General features: G+C 35.3%; 1 protein-coding gene across 1 annotated transcript; it reads left to right on the forward strand.

Moving 5' to 3' along the window:
• Positions 1-176: 176 nt before the first annotated feature.
• LOC144451920 (U3 small nucleolar RNA-associated protein 25 homolog) lies at positions 177-15,657 on the forward strand. The gene is made up of 19 exons (XM_078142830.1): positions 177-383; positions 983-1,040; positions 1,966-2,059; positions 3,170-3,499; positions 3,961-4,052; positions 4,262-4,354; positions 5,121-5,240; positions 5,583-5,668; positions 6,353-6,418; positions 7,253-7,446; positions 8,114-8,270; positions 8,573-8,666; positions 9,336-9,421; positions 10,194-10,276; positions 10,802-10,878; positions 11,753-11,824; positions 13,296-13,420; positions 14,168-14,266; positions 15,113-15,657. Exons 1-19 carry the CDS (start codon positions 277-279, stop codon positions 15,348-15,350), a joined length of 2,271 nt encoding a protein of 756 aa, XP_077998956.1. The 5' UTR covers positions 177-276; the 3' UTR covers positions 15,351-15,657.
• The last annotated feature ends 4,019 nt before the right edge of the window (positions 15,658-19,676 follow it).

Raw genomic sequence — 19,676 nt, forward strand, 5'->3', positions numbered from 1 at the left:
GGTAATTAAAGATGTTGAAATAAATACGGATAGCCTCACAAAAATGATACAAATTTATAGAACCGTGTACTAGATATATAGAAATGTGTCCCCTTCGACTACGATCTGGTTAACCAATCAGAGACAGGCTTTTAAACGACAACGCCGAGCACATGTGGTCACCAGCTGGCCTCCGAGATAGCATGCCAAGATAGACAGTTGTACAACTTTTCACAACTATGTGTAACGGTTGAACATACTTTTCGGGGTTCCTCATATTGTTAAAACGGGTCTGATATGGGAGGTAGTCGGGGACGAAGACGCTTTCATGGCCGCAAAGGAGGGAAACGGAAACAATCCAAGAAGTTTGGTAATAAACTAACCACACAAGATCCTAGTTCAGGGTAAGTACACTACTTTTATATAGTACTAAATAATCACTAATTATTATTACCCACAATCCCTCTATCACTTTAACTGGGAATTGAGTGATTTTCAGATTGTTGTGGATATTATCTTAAATCACACCAAGCCACAAATCATTAGACTAGGTTTTTTGTAGTTTGTTATTGTTTTGTTTACAAATGACTATGTCGACATTTACCAAATAACAACACATACATTCTACAATACTCACATCCATCGGGATTACATCATTCATATATGTATATATATGTTTATGTATATGTATGTAGGTAAAAGTAAGTTGAATTAGTCTCTGTGTGTTCTTCTCTTTCCCCCTGCCAATGTACATCGAATTTCATGTAAAATTAGCATGACAGTAAAGTATATAATAATAATAATGATCACCAGCTCACACATACACCTGATGATCCTTTTGGTGAAACGGACCGTAGTGTAAATCCATAATGTAATAGCATACTCATCTTCTTTCATTTTTATGTGTGTGTTGTATATATATATATATATATATGTATACATACACACAACATGTAATATATGTCACTATTATTTTTCTTTTCTTTTCTTTTGAACGATGTAGTGAACCAATACCTAAAAAAGCAAAACAGGAAGATTTGCCAGTCACGGTTGTAGATGAAGTAAGTTTCCTTTCTTGGAATATGTTCAATCTTTTACAAGAATCATATTGTGTGAAATACCTTGTTGTAAATTTTCCTTCCTGAACTTCAAAATGTTTTTAATGTTTTATCAAAAGTCAAGTCAAATGATAGAATCATGTTATTTATATAGATCAAACAATAGCATCTACATGAAAAGTAGTGTTGGGTATGAATAAGCCATGCCCAATAAAGCATATTGTTTCATCATGTGCTGTTTACTTGTTGAGTTACAACAGTGGCACTTAAAATTATTGGTAGTTTATGAGAGTTACAAATGGGGCTCTTTCTTCAATGAACTAAACAAACCAACTGAGTAAGCTTGAAAAGAATGAACCACAGCTAAAGGATACCTATGAAGAATGTGCAAGTGTGGCTGTGTTAATTAAATCCTTGTAATTGTAGCAGAAGGTAATCTAGAGAGTGACTGCCAAACATTTCAATTTTGAATGTAGAATAGCAATTGGAGAAAAATGTGTTTAATGAACTAGTTTGGCTAGAAAGGATAACCTGTGAATTAATTATGTATAATGAAAGGAAGATGAAATGAGTTGACGTCATTCACTTTCACTTATCAGTAGAGAGTCGGCATTGATCCAAATGTAGGTGGAAGTGATGTACAGGCCTTGCTGGGAACTTCCATTAAATGTGTAGTCTACTGTTTGTATAGTTGTACAACTACATACGATAACAATAGAAAAAGTCATCAACACATTCATGGAAGTTTCCAAGCAAGGCAGGCCAGTGTACTTCATTTCCACCTAAGTTCAGATTGATATCAGCTCTGAACGAAGAAGTAAACAGTGAATAAAACATTACACACCATATCCAGTTAACATCCAACTTTTTATGAAACTTAATAGTGAATTCACAAGGTATCCAATGTTATCCTCATATTTTGTTATAGAGTTCAAGTTCAGAGAGTGAAGAAGAGATTACTTCATATCAACAGTTGATGTCAACTTTAGAAAAAACGACACAGGAAAAACCAATAGAATCAGGTTAGTATATATTACGCTTTTCAAAATAAATCTTGACTTTCTGTTGCCTGTTTATGGCACTGTTGAGATGCATCATTAGCTGGGTCATAATCTCTAGCCTTCACATCAACAGCTTGTCTTAACTACGTTGTCAAACTGTTAATATCCAGTACCTGTAGAGTTAAATTTATATAACCATATGTAACACATGTCCACTTCAAGTTTTGCCTCACATCATGTATTGTGTGTATATTACATATTGATTCATTTGAATACTGACAATCAAACTAGTTGTCCTGGTAGAAAGGACTGCATACTGAGATCAACCAGGCTGTTGGGTGAACTGTTCAATTCGTTACTATGAGTTTTGAAAATGTAATCATGACAAGTTATTGATGTGAGTGCTAGGAGGGTACGACCATGTAATGATGTATCTCAACAGCACTGTAAACAGGCTACAAGCACTGGGGAGGTACCGCCAGCTAATGATGTATCTCAACAGCACTGTAAACTGGCTACAAGCGCTAGGGAGGTACGACCAGCCAATGATGTATGTCAACAGCTCTGAAAACAGGCTACGAGGGCTCGGGATGTACGACCAGCTAACGATATATCTCAACAGTGCCGTAAACAGGCTAGACATTCTGAAAATTCAAAGGCAATGTTTTAATGTTATATTGGAGATTGAGAGTAGGTGAAGAAGGTGATGTGATTTTGATACTAAAAATACGGTTAAATTATTGTGTGAAAACAGTTGTCTGGCAGAGCTAAAGAAAATTTGGTTCTGAACAAAAGAATGATCCCATTTAATCCTTATGGTTCCACTAATAAGATAGGAGTAATCCAAGACCATGGGATTCAAAAATTGCGATTTAAGTTTCCTGGATTGTAGTTTTATCGCAGCATGTTTCTTTATATGTCAACTGTCACCTGTCACCAATCTCGCATTCTGATTGGTCAAGAGCCCTGCAGATATGGAGGCGTATTTTTCACCAACAGCCGTGTTTTTGCTTGTTGTATTACGTGATCACTGCATGTACCTTGTAAACAAACCAAACAGACAACTAGAAATCATATCTGCCATAAAACTTTCCATGATTTAATATGTGATGATTTCATGTGTACCTGTAGATGAAGAAGATGATTTGATTGAGGAAGATGAAGATGATGAAGAAGGTGATGATGAATATGATAATGAGGAGGAGGATTTAGAGGAGGGGAAAGAGGCAAGTGGTGGAGAAGAAGACCAAGTTGTTGAAAATGAAGATGATGAAGATGAGGAAGAGGAGGAGGAAAAGGAGGATGAAGATGATTCAGAAGAAGATAATTTTGCTGATGAGAGTCTTGATAATGAAAGTGACAAGGGAAAAGATGATGATGATGATGATGATGATGACAGTGATGATGATGAACAAGATGAAGGAAGTATGAAAGATGAAGATGCACATGAAGAAAAATCAGGTGAGTTAAGTTATACAGGTGTCCACAGAATACCTGTTTATCCTTGGAAGTTGTAGGATATGCTAATGTATTGTTGGGTTATGCTGGTTTGGACAAAGGTATATAAGTAAGTGCTTTCATCACGCAGTTTTAAAGGGGAATGCCACTCCAGGAAATGGAGACATTTTCAGGGTATCTTTGATAATAGTTTGCAATAACCCATAGCAAAGATACCCTATAAATACACATTGACAAGATAAACCAGATTTTTCTTTTAAATTGCAAGTAATTGTAGTAGGTGATATAAAATCATGAAATGACTCTCCAGAACCCATAGTTTATGAAAATGTGTCTATATCCTGATGTGGTGTTTCCCTTTAATGGTTTGATGGAATAAAAAAATGAAATCGTGGATTTTTCAATATACATGTGTTACACTTTCTGATCCTCCATGTTATATATAATGTGTTCTTTTCTTTCAGATCCTTTCTATGCAAGGTTAGGACATGATATCGGTGAAGAGAAAGCTGAACAACTAACTCAGGGTAAAATTATTAGTAGGACTGAAACAAAGGTAAGCAATGTGAAATTATCTGTCTGCTTTGTGTGTTAGTTTCTTCTTGTCATACTGTATTGTATAATATTTCAGTAGCTTGTGAGTCACAAAAATCAAACAAATATCCGAAAATATTTTCCATTTAATGTCACTTTATATGACATGTATTATGACTCAGACAGGTCATTATCTTGGATTGAATGTATTTATTTATTTCCCCATTTCAGTGGTCAAATCTTGGTTGCCTAGTTACATCATCCCAGTGTGAAAAAAATGTTGTGGTCAAGTTGAATAAAGAGAAAGATCCAGGAAAGTTACATGTAAGTCTCTTAGTATCACTAATTTGTGAGTTAGCTAGACTAGTAGGGTGTTTGTCTGTGTGTGCAGTCCTTTTGTTAAGGGTGGTAAGTAGGTAAAATCTATCTGAGTTCCTCTGTCATTTTACCAGGGTTCCCCACCACAATCATGGTAGTATATGGGAAGATTTGCCCCTTCCTGTCGCTATGGTTCCAAGCCCTTAGCAAAAACACTGGTGTGTCTGTGCTGTGTATGTGGGTGGGTGTGTCTGTGTTTGTTTGTGTGTGTGTGTCACAGTGTGTGTGTGTGTGTGTGTGTGTGTGTGTGTGTGTGTGTGTGTGTGTGTTTGTGTGTTTGACTAAGTACACACATACATGCATGTATGTGTGCTTTTGTTCATGCACACATGTGTTACTATATATATGTGTGTGTGTGTGCTTGCACATGTTATGTATGGGTTTCACAAAACTGCCAGTATGGACAAGGGAAGGACTGGGGTGGAATGGTACACCTGAAAAAATTATCATGTGCCTCTGCAGGTATAAAACATCTCCCTCTCAACTAAGAGTCTGGAGCAGATTCATATTATAGCTTGTACATTAACCATAACATTTATGACTGTGGTGTCATCCATCCTAAGAAATTTCAAACAATAATATACATAATATCTTAGATTCTGTCAAAATTGATTTCATTTACCAAATGCTTACTTGAAATTTGTTATGTCGAGTTATAACGTACACGGGTGCACTTTACTGCATTGAGTATTTTCTTAAAATTTTCTTACAGATCAGGAAACGGATTACCGATCATTTGAATCAAGCTAACCAATCATTTCTGTCTGAGAAATCTGATGATATATTATCTCCGTTACAAAGAGAATTATTTTCTATCATGAATGGTTACAAGGTGTGTTAAATTCATTTCAAATCAACATAAAATTTATGAATATTTGATTTAAAGAGTTGGTGACATTTTAGTTATAATTTAAACTTTTATCAAAAACTTGAAATCAAGACAAAAGTCTTCTCAAATAATTTGCTGAATCTCATCAAATAAAACACTTCAATATTGTTTTAATATTGCTTTCAGTGATATTCCTTTAGTTTTAATACATGTACTCCATTATTGATTGCCTCCAGGAAGTTTACCAACTTCCTGTGTTACCAACTTCCTGTGTTTACATTATGGATGTGCCAGACTTTTACTGAATACGTTATGATTCTGACAAACTATTTCTGTCTATTGCAGGATTTATTTTACCCAGATAGAAGTTACAAAGTCCTGGATGAAGTCAGACACGTTTACTGTTTACATATCCTCAATCATGTAGTCAAGTAAGACAAAGGATTTGTACTTTATTACTCATTTATTTCGCATATTAATTAGTATCTATTAGCGATCTTTTGTGTAGTGCTTTGAAATTCCCACACCGCACTTTAGAGGACTGTGCAGTTAGCTAGTGCCCCTAGCACAGACCTCTACTTGAATAAGGTCTTGTTATATTTACTATTTACTCTGTGGGGGAAGCATGAAATCCTTGCTGCTTTTATGAGCACATAGAATTAAATTCTCCACATATCAATCTATCCTAACAGGTCCCCATTTATACCACTAGGTTGAGACTAGCAAACTCTTATCAATACTTTTCATTCATCAATAATTTTGTCTGATATTTACAATTAAATGGCTATGATATTATTGGTGCCAGTTTTGGAATAAATTTTGCACCTTTACTGTAAAAAAAATGTATTCCGTTTTATTTTATCAAATTGTAAAATATGACAATAGCATACAATATTGACATTTGGATGTTTCATGAAGGGTTTTGAAAGAAGTATTGTTGATAGGTTGGTACATATTGAAGTTTGTATTTGAAAAAGATTTACGTATTTTGAGTGAGTTGTCAGTTTATGCAATAATTATTATTGTATTAAGTAGAGTTATACATCATGCATATTTCATTTACTTAAAGGATTGTTATCATTGGTTGCATTCAAGTTCTTTCCAATTGTTCACAGGTGCAGAGCGTTAGTCTTGAAACACAACAACCTACTATCACAACAAGCTATTGACCCAGACTCTGAGTAAGTTCATAATTTGCATTTAAACTATGACCCCTAGAGATGGTAGAGCAAATCAGCTTTGATCGACCGAAGGCAATACTCTCGATATCTCGACTGTTTCGTGCCCCTTTGCCCCAGATATCATAATCAACTACTAAGAAGCCATATGAGGTAGTTACTTCAGACTTTGGTTTTGTTATTTGATGTGAATTGTGAAAATCAATGTTATGTATAGTAATTCTCAATTTCATGAACCAATTCTGTTGGCTTTTACACTTCCACGTTATCATACATTTGTATTTTAAATTACAACCATTTTAATGTGTTTGTTAAAAATTAGCTACTATTTTGGGGACACACTACTTTTATATTGTTGAAAAGTCAGTTCAGTTGCTGCAGAATAGTTGTAGATAATATCATAAAAGAAAATTGTTACATATAGATGATGAAGTTATCATTTCATAGTTACTGTTGAACAGTTTTTATCTCTTGAGTAGCGATACTATGAATTGGTTTCCGTAGTCTTTGAGCATCCAGCGTGAAGCCTAACATGAAGTTAAAGGCTAGCAAGTTAACATCAGGGTTAAAAATTTAGGTGAAACAGTGGTCTCTGGTATAGCAATAGAAAAGGTTGAGCCAGAACAAAAGAATGACCCTATGCTATCTTTATGGATCCACTGATACGATAGCACTAATGAGAGAACCAGGGATTGAATCATTGGCCTTTAAGAGTAATTCAATGACATGTTGCACTACACCTTTGTTTTCAACCGTGGTTTTGGTATAATTTCAAAACATTATTGGAAATGATGACCACCCAACACCAAAGTATATTGTTGACTTTGTTCTTTGCAGTGCAACAAGGGACCAAGGATTGACCAGACCTAGAGTACTGATTGTCGTACCATTCCGTGAAGCTGTTTTCCAGATAGTCAACTTGTTCATTAAGATGTTGTTGCCAGCAGATAAAGAACAAGTTGGTCATAGGAAACGATTTATCAGGGAATATGGACCAACGGAAGAAGCCCCATCCAAATTACAGAGACCAGGTAGATGCATTTTGTATATTTTAGTGTGTTATCAAGTTCTGTATTTAACTCCCTTGTGCTTAACAAACAACAGAGTGTTGTTTACTGGTATTTTATTTAGATAGTTTAGGTTTGTTGGACCATACATCCCTCTGTTCCCTATGTTGGACTTGTGATGGTTTCCAAACTGTCCAATTGATAGACCTTGCTGTAATGACTACTGTTATTGTGGCGTTCTTCCCACCCTTGAGTATCCCTAGCTAGCCATTGGTTTTGTACCCCACTCTTGAGTATCCCTAGCTAGCCATTGGTTTTGTACCCCACCACCCTTGAGTATCCCTAGCTAGCCATTGGTTTTGTACCCCACCACCCTTGAGTATCTCTAGCTAGCAAATGGTTTTGTGTAATATATTGACCACATACGTAATGGTTTATATTGTGATGTCTTTATTCACATGTGTGTGGATGTGGTATAATTTTGTGATGTTGATGGGCTGTAGGGGATGTTGCATATAGTTTGTTTAATAAATATGTATGATTTGTTTTGAAGATGTATGACTCACAAATTGATCAAATTGCACTTTACTGAGGTATGACTAGGTGAAGGTGTTCTGTACTACTTTCATGTTTACTAATAAAGAGACATTCAAATTTTCCAATGCCATCATTATTTGATCATTCTCCACAGATGATTGGGAAACCATCTTTGCCGGCAACATTGATGACCACTTCAGGATAGGCATGGCAGTTACCAGGAAGAGTATCAGACTGTACACAGATTTCTATTCATCGGATATAATCATAGCATCACCTCTAGGACTGAGAACTATCATAGGAGTGGAAGGGTAGGTACATACTGAGAACTATCGTAGGGGTGGAAGGGTAGGTACACACTGAGAACAGTATCACTATCATAGGGGTGGAGGGGTAGGTATGGTGAGAGGCAGAATTTTGACAAAACCAAACAGTGAGATCATGCCATTATCCCTAACTATGCCAGTATTTAGTACGCATTACAGTGAATTCACTGGCCTGTATGGAATTACTACAAACGGATTGTGATCATCGAATTAAGATTATTGTATTCATTCAGTTCACACCATCATAGTCAAATCTTACATTTTCCTGTTTCCATCCATTACTGTAGGGAAAAAAGAGACTTTGATTTCCTATCATCCATTGACATCCTGGTATTGGACCAAACTGATATATTTCATATGCAAAACTGGGAACATATTCAGGTGAGTACATTGACATATTATTCAGCAATATTTTCTTTGTTCTGATTAGCAAAATGTGAGTGCCATAAGGGGCCTTATCACTTTATATAAACTTATCATTTTCGAGCTGACTGAAGAAAAATATTGAAAAATAAAATGAATTTACATGTGCAAAAGAATGGGGGGGGGGGGGGGGGAATGATTGGGATAATGGTGATTTTGAACATTATGACTTGTATTGCAAATATTGCCATGATGAAGTATGACCAATGAAATATACTAAATCTAGTACTTGTGTTCAAATGTTTGCAACTGGCTGGATGTAATGTAATACCCTTGGTATATTTCACTTTGCTATCTGATTTCTAGGTGGTTTGCATCATCATGTGATACATTCATTGTGGAATTATGAATATATAATTAGCACGTCGCTAACTTGCAACTCTCAATAAGTCCTACTGACCCAATGACCTGTGATTGGGACTCCACTGTATAAACCAATTATTACCACTCCTTTATCACATAGGGTGTAAGTACACCATATCATAAAAACACAGTCATGTATATTTACTTGTCTAACTGTGATCCCAGTGCAAGTTAGATGTAATGGTGTGTCAATATCTCAAAGAATTTATAAAGTGTACGACGTAACATTTCGAAGAATAAATAAATCTGTGTGTTTCATTTCAGCATCTGATGGAACACATGCATTTACAACCCAAGCAATCACACGATGTGGATTTCTCCAGAGTTCATGCATGGGCAATTAATGGATGGTGAGCTAATACATGAAATGTCAAATTATATGTCTGTCAGCAAATCTTTGCTTGAAAGTTACTAGAGGGAGCTTCAATTGTGAACTACCTTGGAAACTCATTCTCTATTTTATTATTACACCTACCACTGATTTTACTAGTATGTGAGTTCCTGAAATTTACATTTCATGTTTTGAAAGGAACAACATTATCCATTCTGGTCAAGATATTGCTATATAGACAGATATGATGTTTAGGTATTGATTGATGTCCAATTGTGTATTCTATATCTCTTGTCTCTGTACTATTTTATACAGATTGCCCCGGGGAAGATTAGCTTGGGCTTACTGGGCTACCCTCTTTAAATGAAATTGATTGATTGATTGATTGATAGATTGATTGATTGATTGATTGATTGATTGATTGATTGATTGATTGATTGATTGATAGATTGATTGATTGATTGATTGATTGATTGATTGATTAAAGTAACGAATTGCTCCACTCTCAAAATAAACAACTTGCAAATATAGCTCCCTCCCCCATAAATGTCAATCATAAAATTTAATATCGATCCCACACTAAGTATTTTGAGGACCTTAGGGAAGATTTGCTCTTGCCAAATGGGGCTACCCACTTTAAATAAAGTAAATTGAATTGATTCAATTGAATTTTATCTTATATTCTCTTACTTTTTGCTCATCAAAATATTCATTTAGACAAAAATTGTAGTAATGACTATTAGAAAACAAAAGTAATTTTTTTATTTCCTTTTAATTTTTGCTATCAACAGGTCAAGGTTTTACAGACAGACTTTAAGTTTCAGCAGCGTGGTAACACCAGAAATGAACTCTCTATTCAACAAACATTGTCATAATATCCTTTAACTGTCTCTACAAATGGGTAAAAAAAGTGACTGCTGTGGTCGCTGTGTCGTACACACGGTTATCTTACCTCTTTGGTATCTTAGTATTTCTGAGATGTCAGTGATTTGATTTGATTTTTATTATTATTATTATTATTATTATTTTTATTATTATTTTTATTTTAGATTTTAGGGAAAGTACTATCTACAATTTTTGTACCAAAATTTCTGGACTGGGTTTTTTGTGTAAATTTGTGCAAAATAGAAGTCTGTGAAATGTAGTCAAATTTTTTTAGCTTGTGGTATAATTTGCAACACAATCATTGTCAATTTTTGTAAAAACAGTTATGATTTGAAATCTCATATCAATCACCCTTGTTATCATGTTGAACATTTTGGATATGAGTTCAATTTTTTGTATATAAGTTCCCAAGACGTTTTATCAGGGTCCCCTTCTAAAAATTGCAAGTTGAATCTGTCCTGTAGTAAACAAAACAATGTTGTGATTTTGTATATTCCTTAAACACTATAATCACATTATGCTGGCAAGGTATTGGTCAACAATCCTGTCATTTCTGGAAGTATTTGTCAAATTGCTACAGCACTGCCTCAGGTAAGAAAGGATAGTAAATCACTCACTTGCACTGCAAATATTAATAAGAATGCTTTATTGTCACATACATTCCAACAATGAAATTTGTAGTGGTTCTGCAATTTTTTTTGCAAAACTAACATTTTGAACGATAAAATTTACAGAATACCAAGATAAAGAATACATTCTTTTAAAAACTATGACAGATTCTTCAACAACACTGTGACTCATTTCAAATACAAACATCAGATTTAAACATTCAACCTTTTACCTATTTGCTACCTCCTTACAGTCTGGAATATTCTGGAATATTTTCACCACTAGAAAATTTTGCGATTTTACAGACTTTTCAGCTAGTTCTCAAAAACAATGTGTTCATGTACAAGAAGGCATTTTAGTCATTACTTTATATTTTTGTGTTTAAAATTGTTTTCCAGCGAAATTTTGCAAAAATAAGTCTTCAGTGAATATTTCCAGGTTTGACAGTATTCGTTTTGATAGAATTAGTAGTAGTACTACAATATCCACACTATTGTTTTACCGGTACAACAATTAAGATCATGAAACCTAATACAACATGTTGACAAAATCTTACTAACACTGCTACACGTTATCATCTGGCTGAACAAATATATCTTACCAACAGTGTAATGTGTCTGCCTCAATGAAAATCTTACCAACAGTCCTAAACTTTATCGTGTGGCTAACAAAAATCTTGCCAACAGAGATATTTGTGTCGCAAGGCAATAAAAGGTAGCAGTGTTTGGTAAGACTTTTGTTGAGCCAGTCAATAAATGTAGCACTGTGAGATTTTGTCAAGCCAGACGACATTTTGTTTCTGGTTTCCTAAATTTAATTGTATCTGGGTTTTTTTATGCTTTTTCATGTTTTGCAGGTCTTTCAAAGAATAGAATGTGAGAATTATGTTGAGTTACCACAGAAAAGATATGATTACTTCATCTCAAAAGTAAGAATTGAAGTTTATTAGTCTTCTAGGGTCTGTTTGTGTGTACAAGTCATACAGTAATACTGTCAACTGTCAAGATGAAATTTTTATTTTTGTGTGCAAATTCCAACCAAAACTTACTCATCACAATATCTCTTATTGAATTCTACAAAAAAGCTATATTTAGTTTACCTCAAACACCCAGACTATCACATGGAACAGTTTGAGTGAACTGTTAACAACAAATGAATAGGCAGGTTATTACTACTCAACTGTGCAAAGAAGTATCACACCATAGGTACAAACAAACATACAGACGCCATAAAGAAGTACATTCACCTTCCTCTTTGTCTGGCTAAAACATGAGGTCAGAATAAATTATAACACTTTCCCTTCATGACCTCATGGGGGCGCTGTATCCATTCCAATAAAATGCATGTTGATTTGCATGTCTAAACATAGCACCCACAGTGGAGGGTCCATGGTCTAAAGTGGTGGAGATACGCTTTGTCTTTAGGAAAGTGAAATGCCTAAATCTTACATTGATATCAGATATTAGTTGTATATAAGAACAGTTTATCATTGCTTTACTTGTGTCATGAAATATTATTAGAATGTTTCTGATAACTTTTAGTAACTTTTAGGGAGTGTTCAGTTTTATGGCCAAGGGTGGGTCGGCAAGTTTTTGTTTGTATCGTACTGAATTAGACTAACCCTCCCTCCTGTGAGCCCTTCTGCAAGAAATTTTGCAAATTTGCATGATTAATAATGGCTCCTGAGCTTTAATATGATTCAGAGAATCACAACTTAAGGTCTAAAATAAGAAAGCCCCTGTTGATCAGCTTTGTAAAAGTGATGACTCCCTTCTTTGGGGTGACCCCCAGTCCCCTGATTTTCCACTTACCCCCGGCCATAAAAACTGAACTTGTCCTTAGTTTGATGTGCACCATACAGGGTGGTATACATGGGAAACAATGAATGTGTCGATGTCAGTGGTGGATAAGATGTAGTCATCAAAAGTGCTCTGTATCCTATATTTATGTGGTTAACTTCTTGCAACTGCCGACATCAGACCATGGACAAATGGAACAGTTACAAACAGAGAAAGTAAACAACTGAATTGGATTAATAACACTTGGCACAGCGTGTTTATACAGACACTTGTATTACTTTCCATCATTTGATAAGAACAGCTATATGGCCACTTTACATAAATAGTCCAATGTCACAAACAAATTTCCAGTTCCCCTGGCATTACATGTACACATAAAGAGGCCATAAAACTGTTCTTATCAAACCATGGTGTGTAATACATGTCTGCTGTCCCAGCATACTGAGCCAAGTGTTATTAATCCAATTCATTCGTTTACTTTGTTTGTAACAGGTTCCATTTGACTACGTCTGATGTTGGCAGTTGTAAATAATATAGCCATAAATCTACAATTTATAACTTGTTATGACCATCTTTCCCTTCTTCCAAACCAATCCGTAGGTACTTCCTCATTTCCGTGATAAAGTGATGTCAGGCACCTTGATCTTTGTACCATCCTACTTCGACTATGTCAGACTCAGAAACCGTTTCAGAAAGGAAGAAATCAACTTTGCCCAGATATGCGAGTGAGTATAATTACAGATTTGTGGTCTCACTTTCTGTGTACATATATACTACGCAAAATGGTCATATCCGGTCTACCCATACTGTCTCTCTTTAATGAAAATATAAAAACTGACAAATATTTATTTATCTGTTTTTGGAGGGGAGGAGATGAACTGTTATTGTACATGTATTATTTCCATGGCACTTTATTCAGCAAAGGTTGATTTATTACCGTGAACACGTAGTTTGGTTCTAAACTTATTTTAACTAATTTACATGAAACATTTTTTAGCACCAAAATAAATCGGCATGTAAATGTGTGAAAATTGAATCATTTTCATCAGGAAATTGTGACTAATTATTCATCTAATGTAAACATAACTAAATCAGGTGATGTAGTTTGGGTTACACTGTAGTCAAAATTTTTAACTGCTAAAAATGAAGTGGAGTGCAAAGTGTGCAAAATGGTCTTTTTGCTAAAACTTTCATAGTGCCAAAATAAATTACTAGTAATCTGTAAAGTATGCTGTAATAGGGCGCCCTCACACATCAGGCAGCGTGACACAACATATCTTGCAGTCTACAAAATAAATATGTTCACTGTATTTTCATAAGAGTAGTTTTGTCTGAATGTATTGCTTAGTTCAGGCAAAGAAAGCATTCAGAGTTTTCTTTCCAAGGTGAGATTTGACACTCGGCAATCTTTGTCTATAATTGTATTGTTGTGATGTGTGTTAATGAACAATACCTCTCATCTTCTACTTTAGGTACACAAAGCAATCTAACATTTCCAGGGCCAGGATATATTTTTATGAAAAGAAGAGACCTTTGATGTTATATACAGAAAGATTTCACTTCTTTAGACGGTACTACACTTTTTCTTGCCTTGAAATTGTACTTTATCAGAATCTGTGGTATCAATGACATGATAATGTAAAAGTGACATTATTTATATAGCAATGTTTTTGAGGTTGAGATGTTGATCTGTACTATATTGTGACAATAGAAAAAAGCAACTCATACAATCCTTAAACACATTCATCATGTCAGTAAAACATAGTTCTTGTATCACGACCAAACTGTCTGTTTACTGGTTTTACCACTAGGTGGTGTAGTTCTTGTATCACAACCAAGGATTCTTGTTACTAATGAGTAACGTTTCACCTGTTCGTCAGCTGGTTTTTACCACTAGGTGGCATAGTAATACTAATTTTAGTTTGTTGTTTTCAGTTGACATTTGAGTAAAAATACATATTTTTTTGTACAATTTTTTGTGTAGAGCCTTCCCTATATATTAACATTCCAATATTACAAGACTACCCATGTGTACAATACATTACAACACAGTTTTTGCCAGTCAGCTGCTCCTAAATTTCCTTGGACTTTTTGTTCATTATGAAATACAAAAACGATGAATTGATATTCCCTAACTTAGATCCGCTTGTAAGAAATGGTGGCCTAAGCAAACAGTAGTCCAGCTAAGATGATTGAGTTGATAATAATACTAATACTAGTTAGCTCACAAAATCGTGTAGCCTGTGATTGTGAACATGGCAAGCCTCAGCTTTTATAATCATTGCATACTTCAAGGTATCCAGAACTTGTTATGGATGGAATAAGACCCTTTAACATAGATTTGTTTCACTGACCACAGTCAAGTGGTCCACTATGCTACAGCTGTACTGACTTTGTTTTCAATGTCTTTCTTTCAGGTATAGAATAAAAGGTATAAGACACATCATTTTCTATCAGTTGCCAATGTATCCTGACTTCTACAGTGAGATATGCAACATGATAACTGGTGGGGTTGGAGTTGATAACAGTTGTACAGTGCTGTATTCAAAGTATGATGCACACAGACTGGCTGGTGTTGTTGGCATGAACAGATGTTCTCACATGTTGTCAGCTGAGAAGAATGTCCATATGTTTGTCACCGAAGAAGAGAGTTGAGAAGTAATTCCATGTAATGCTGCATCTTGGATTGTTGAAACACACGTCAAACTCACACTTCACACGTTGTATGTTCAGAAGAATATCCATGTTTGTCACATAAGAGAGTTTAGTTTAGAAGCAGTTCCAATATATTGCTGCTCTTGGACTACATCAAACTTGCACTGCTACTCTCAGACAAACTGTGATGGCCAGCAGCATCACACTGACGACACTCTACAAGACTTGCCCAGCAGGTGTCCTTACACTTGAAAAATTCCTGCTACTAGATGAAGATCAAGATCATGTAAATAGGTCACCGCTAATAAATGACTTCACTTCATTTCATAGAAACAGATGTGACTGTTGTCAGATTTCATTTATGGTAATGAAGTTTGGAGCCAGTGAAGTCCTGGATGCTCAGAATGTAAACTAGAATTGACATATCTACACAGCTAAAATTTATCAGGTTTGAAACAGGATTTGTGACAGGCCTGGTACAGGTATAACCGACAGGGCCTGTGCAGGGAAATGGATTCAGGCCTGTGACAGGCCTGATCCAACAGTCCTGTGGCAGCCTGCAGCAGGTCACTCTTTCACAGGCATGTGGAATTTTAGCTGTGTAGAATCCAAATGAACAGTGTGATTTTATGTGCATTTTCTGAGGATGATGAATGGTGGAATGGAGTCTTGATTTTTTTTATTTTTTTTGGGGGGGGGGAGAGAGATGGTGAACACAGGCATCACATAAAAGAAATACTATTACAATGGTAATTTTTACAGATAATTTTATTGTAAAGTTGTGCACTACTAGCAGTGCTTGCATTACTATGTAAGCTACAGTAGAGTTGCTATGGATGCTAACAATAGATGTATGTATATACATACTGCAGGGTGGCTGACTGTAATGTATGTATGTATATACATACTGCAGGGTGGCTGACTGCAATGTTGGTATATACATACTGCAGGGTGGCTGATTGCAATGTATGTATATACATACTACAGGATGGCTGACTGCAAACAATGTATGTGTATACATACTGCAGGGTGGCTGACTGCAATGTATGTATACATGTATACATGCTGCAGGGTGGCTGTGTATGTGTATACATACTGCAGGGTGGCTGACTGCAAACTTATTAGATTATTACGGTAGTTTCTATACCTGTACTACTTTCTAAGTGACTAAGAAACTATATTATTAAGTATACCCCAACATAATGAAAACCTTGCCAGGAGGTATCAATTTACAAGTTGAAAAGTTGACAATTCACCACAGGATTAATGAAAATCATCATCCCCTTTTAGAAAGCAGAATTCAAGTACATGCTATTCAGATCATAGATTTTGTTACTTCATTCAATCTGACGACATGTAGCAAGCGAACGGAACACTGCAAAGCAGCCAAGTAGTCTCAAATTCACATACATTTGAATTGACAATAATAGTTAGTAGAAATACAGGTAGGTGGCATTGGAAAAGTCTTTAAACCCTTTACATAGAATTTACAAAAATACATGTATGCTGTTTTCATACATGTTATATCCTTGTTATATCCAGTTGATAAATCAATTATAAAATTGTATTTGGCTTTTACATGATATGAAATACCAACTCCAGATACAAACACACTTAGTTGCACCTGTTATTACTAGCCACTACTTAATTAGCATGTTAGCTAGCACCTGCTACTAGCCACTATTTAAGACATGTTAGCTAGTACCTGTTACTAGCCACTATTTAAAGACATGTTAGCTGGTACCTGTTACTAGCCACTATTTATTTGACATGTTAGCTAGCACCCTGTTACTAGCCACTAGTAAATAGACATGTTAGCTAGCACCTGTTACTTGCCATAGGTAAATAGATATGTTAGCTAGTACCATCACTAAACAACCAATATTAAATACCTAGTACTTCATACCACTAGCACACAATCACTGGCACACAATCACAAGTTGGCCACTGTTATATACTTATTTGCTTGCCTCAATTACTAGCACACCTCACTTACTAGTACACAATCGCTGACCAATATAAAATCTTCACTTTACTAATACTAGCACCTACACTAGCCTCTATTCTCTATTTCCTAAGCTATCACTCAATCACTGGGCTACCTACCACTAGCACATATACAATAGCCACTGTGAAATCCTTGACTACCATCCATCGCTATCAAATATTACTATTCAAGCACCTGTTACTGTTGCACTATATGATAAATGCACATACACACGCTGTATTAACTGGTACATGTTACGAGCACTTCAAGCTGTATTACCCCCAGTAACTAACACCTTTTACTAGCCACTGTGAAATACACAAACACACACTATAGCACCTGGTAGCCACTGTAAAGTACACACACTCACACACTATTACATAGCACCTGTTACTAGTCACAATAAACACACAAACACTGATGAGCACCTATATATGTTGGTCCTGATATCTTGGTATTCGACTCACACTGTACAATGAGCCAGTGAATGGAATACCAGTAATGAAAGCACAGTAAATTGCTCCTCCTGCTATGAAGGCATTATTAAAATGTATGCACACCTACATGTCTCTAGTCTGTATTAAAGATACAACGTGTTATATATACCACACCTGTACCTATCAGCTAACTCTCAGTGAAAGGGATTGACCTGCATGAGGGCACTTTGTCACAGCGTACCTTACAGACTACTGGTACTATATCTCATGACATGAAATTTAGGTATTGAAAATGTCCTTATTCAAGGACGGGAAAACAGAGATTGGTGTTGGGCAGCTGTTCAATTGATATGGCTGACATCATGGATCTGATCATCATCGTAAACCACAGCCTCTTTTACGACACCGCAAATGGCTTCGTTACTGTGGAAGAAATAACAGTTCTGGTTTGCGAGAATGGGATCTGATGCAACAAATAGTACAACATACAAAACAATCACTTTCTTTGATAGAAAACCTATGTACAGAGTATACCACATGGTGAAAATATCCTCACCAAAGATAATAAAGTCTACCACTGTTTGATTTGTTCTTTTGTTCAGCTGTGGAAAGTTGAGTGACATAAGGGGCATTGTCACTATGAGGTACAAATGAGTAGTGACAAAACCTGTGTCACTCATGTGTTTCTGCTGAATGAAGAAAAATATTGGAGAATAATAGTTTTACCCCTTGGAGCTTTAATTTAAGAAGAAAGCGCGAAGATAACAGCAATGGTGAATATTTGGACTCTATTTTGAGCACCACAGAACCAGTAAAGTCATCTAGAACAACCAAGGTATAACTCCAGTATTTTCTGTTCAAACATAACCACTTTGCATGCACATGGTATGATAATAATTTGTACATGGCTCAAAGTATTTATCATAAAATATATATATTCGATGGTTTTCGATAGAAATACCATGTTGATTGGCAGGTGTTCTGACTAGACATGTTGATTGTAAAAATAAACAAACAAAACATGAATTTTTAAAAGTATTCTAATATAATATCTAGATGTAAATCAATATACTATATTTATCAAAGGAAAGTAAGAACGAAATATCGCACAAAATAATCATCTTGTCATTAACAAATTGAAAATATTATATGACACAATAATATAGGGATAAAGATATTTCAACAAATCAAAAAGTAATAAAAACAACAACCTGATTGTCTGCAATGAAAGTAACCCCCCCCCCCACTATAAATGCAATGTGCAAAATGAATCTTGTTAGTAACTATACACTCTTAAAAAACACAATGTCAGAAGTAATGTATAGTCCCAGGTAGTCTAATGACTACATTTGTAAATCATAACAATTCCTCTAGTACCATACAAAATCAAATAAAACTTAAAAGTCTTTTTAAGACAATAGTAATGAATGTGATATTTGAGCACAGAAATACAAAAAAAGTAATTTTTTTACACGGATATAACAAGAAACAGAAATTGACTACAGAAGTATAAAAATGTGTATGCTTTGGATGCATGCATGAACACAAATGGACCTTGCATTGGAGTTTGAGATAGATACAATACATTTAGATACTTGGTTGTTTTTTTTTAAGTGATGGGTCAGTTATCGTTAAACGTAATACCCTACCATCACAAAGTTATCGAGGTAGATATGAGGTGTACACATGAAGTATTTCTGAAAGTAAAGCAATGTGTTACAACTCTGGTAATCAAGGTTTCGGTTTACTATTAAAGATAGACATACACTAAAACCTTGGTTCTTCAATGTGGTAGATTACACAAGTGGGTGATAGCGGGTTCCTCTGTTGTGTGAATATAATCACCATGTGATCAATATAGTGTAAACATAGGAAGTCCCAAAAGAGTACATGTACTGCAAG

Source organism: Glandiceps talaboti, chromosome 2 (genome assembly GCF_964340395.1).
Source record: "Glandiceps talaboti chromosome 2, keGlaTala1.1, whole genome shotgun sequence".
NCBI classification, from domain to species: Eukaryota; Metazoa; Hemichordata; class Enteropneusta; family Spengelidae; genus Glandiceps; species Glandiceps talaboti.

Excerpts from the sequence above, each read along its gene's own strand:
- LOC144451920 (XM_078142830.1), top strand. The coding sequence starts at position 277 with ATGGGAGGTAGTCGGGGACGAAGACGCTTTCATGGCCGCAAAGGAGGG. Across the intron at positions 5,241-5,582 it reads CTATCATGAATGGTTACAAG|GATTTATTTTACCCAGATAG; the intron begins GTGTGTTAAATT and ends TGTCTATTGCAG. Across the intron at positions 14,267-15,112 it reads AGATTTCACTTCTTTAGACG|GTATAGAATAAAAGGTATAA; the intron begins GTACTACACTTT and ends TCTTTCTTTCAG.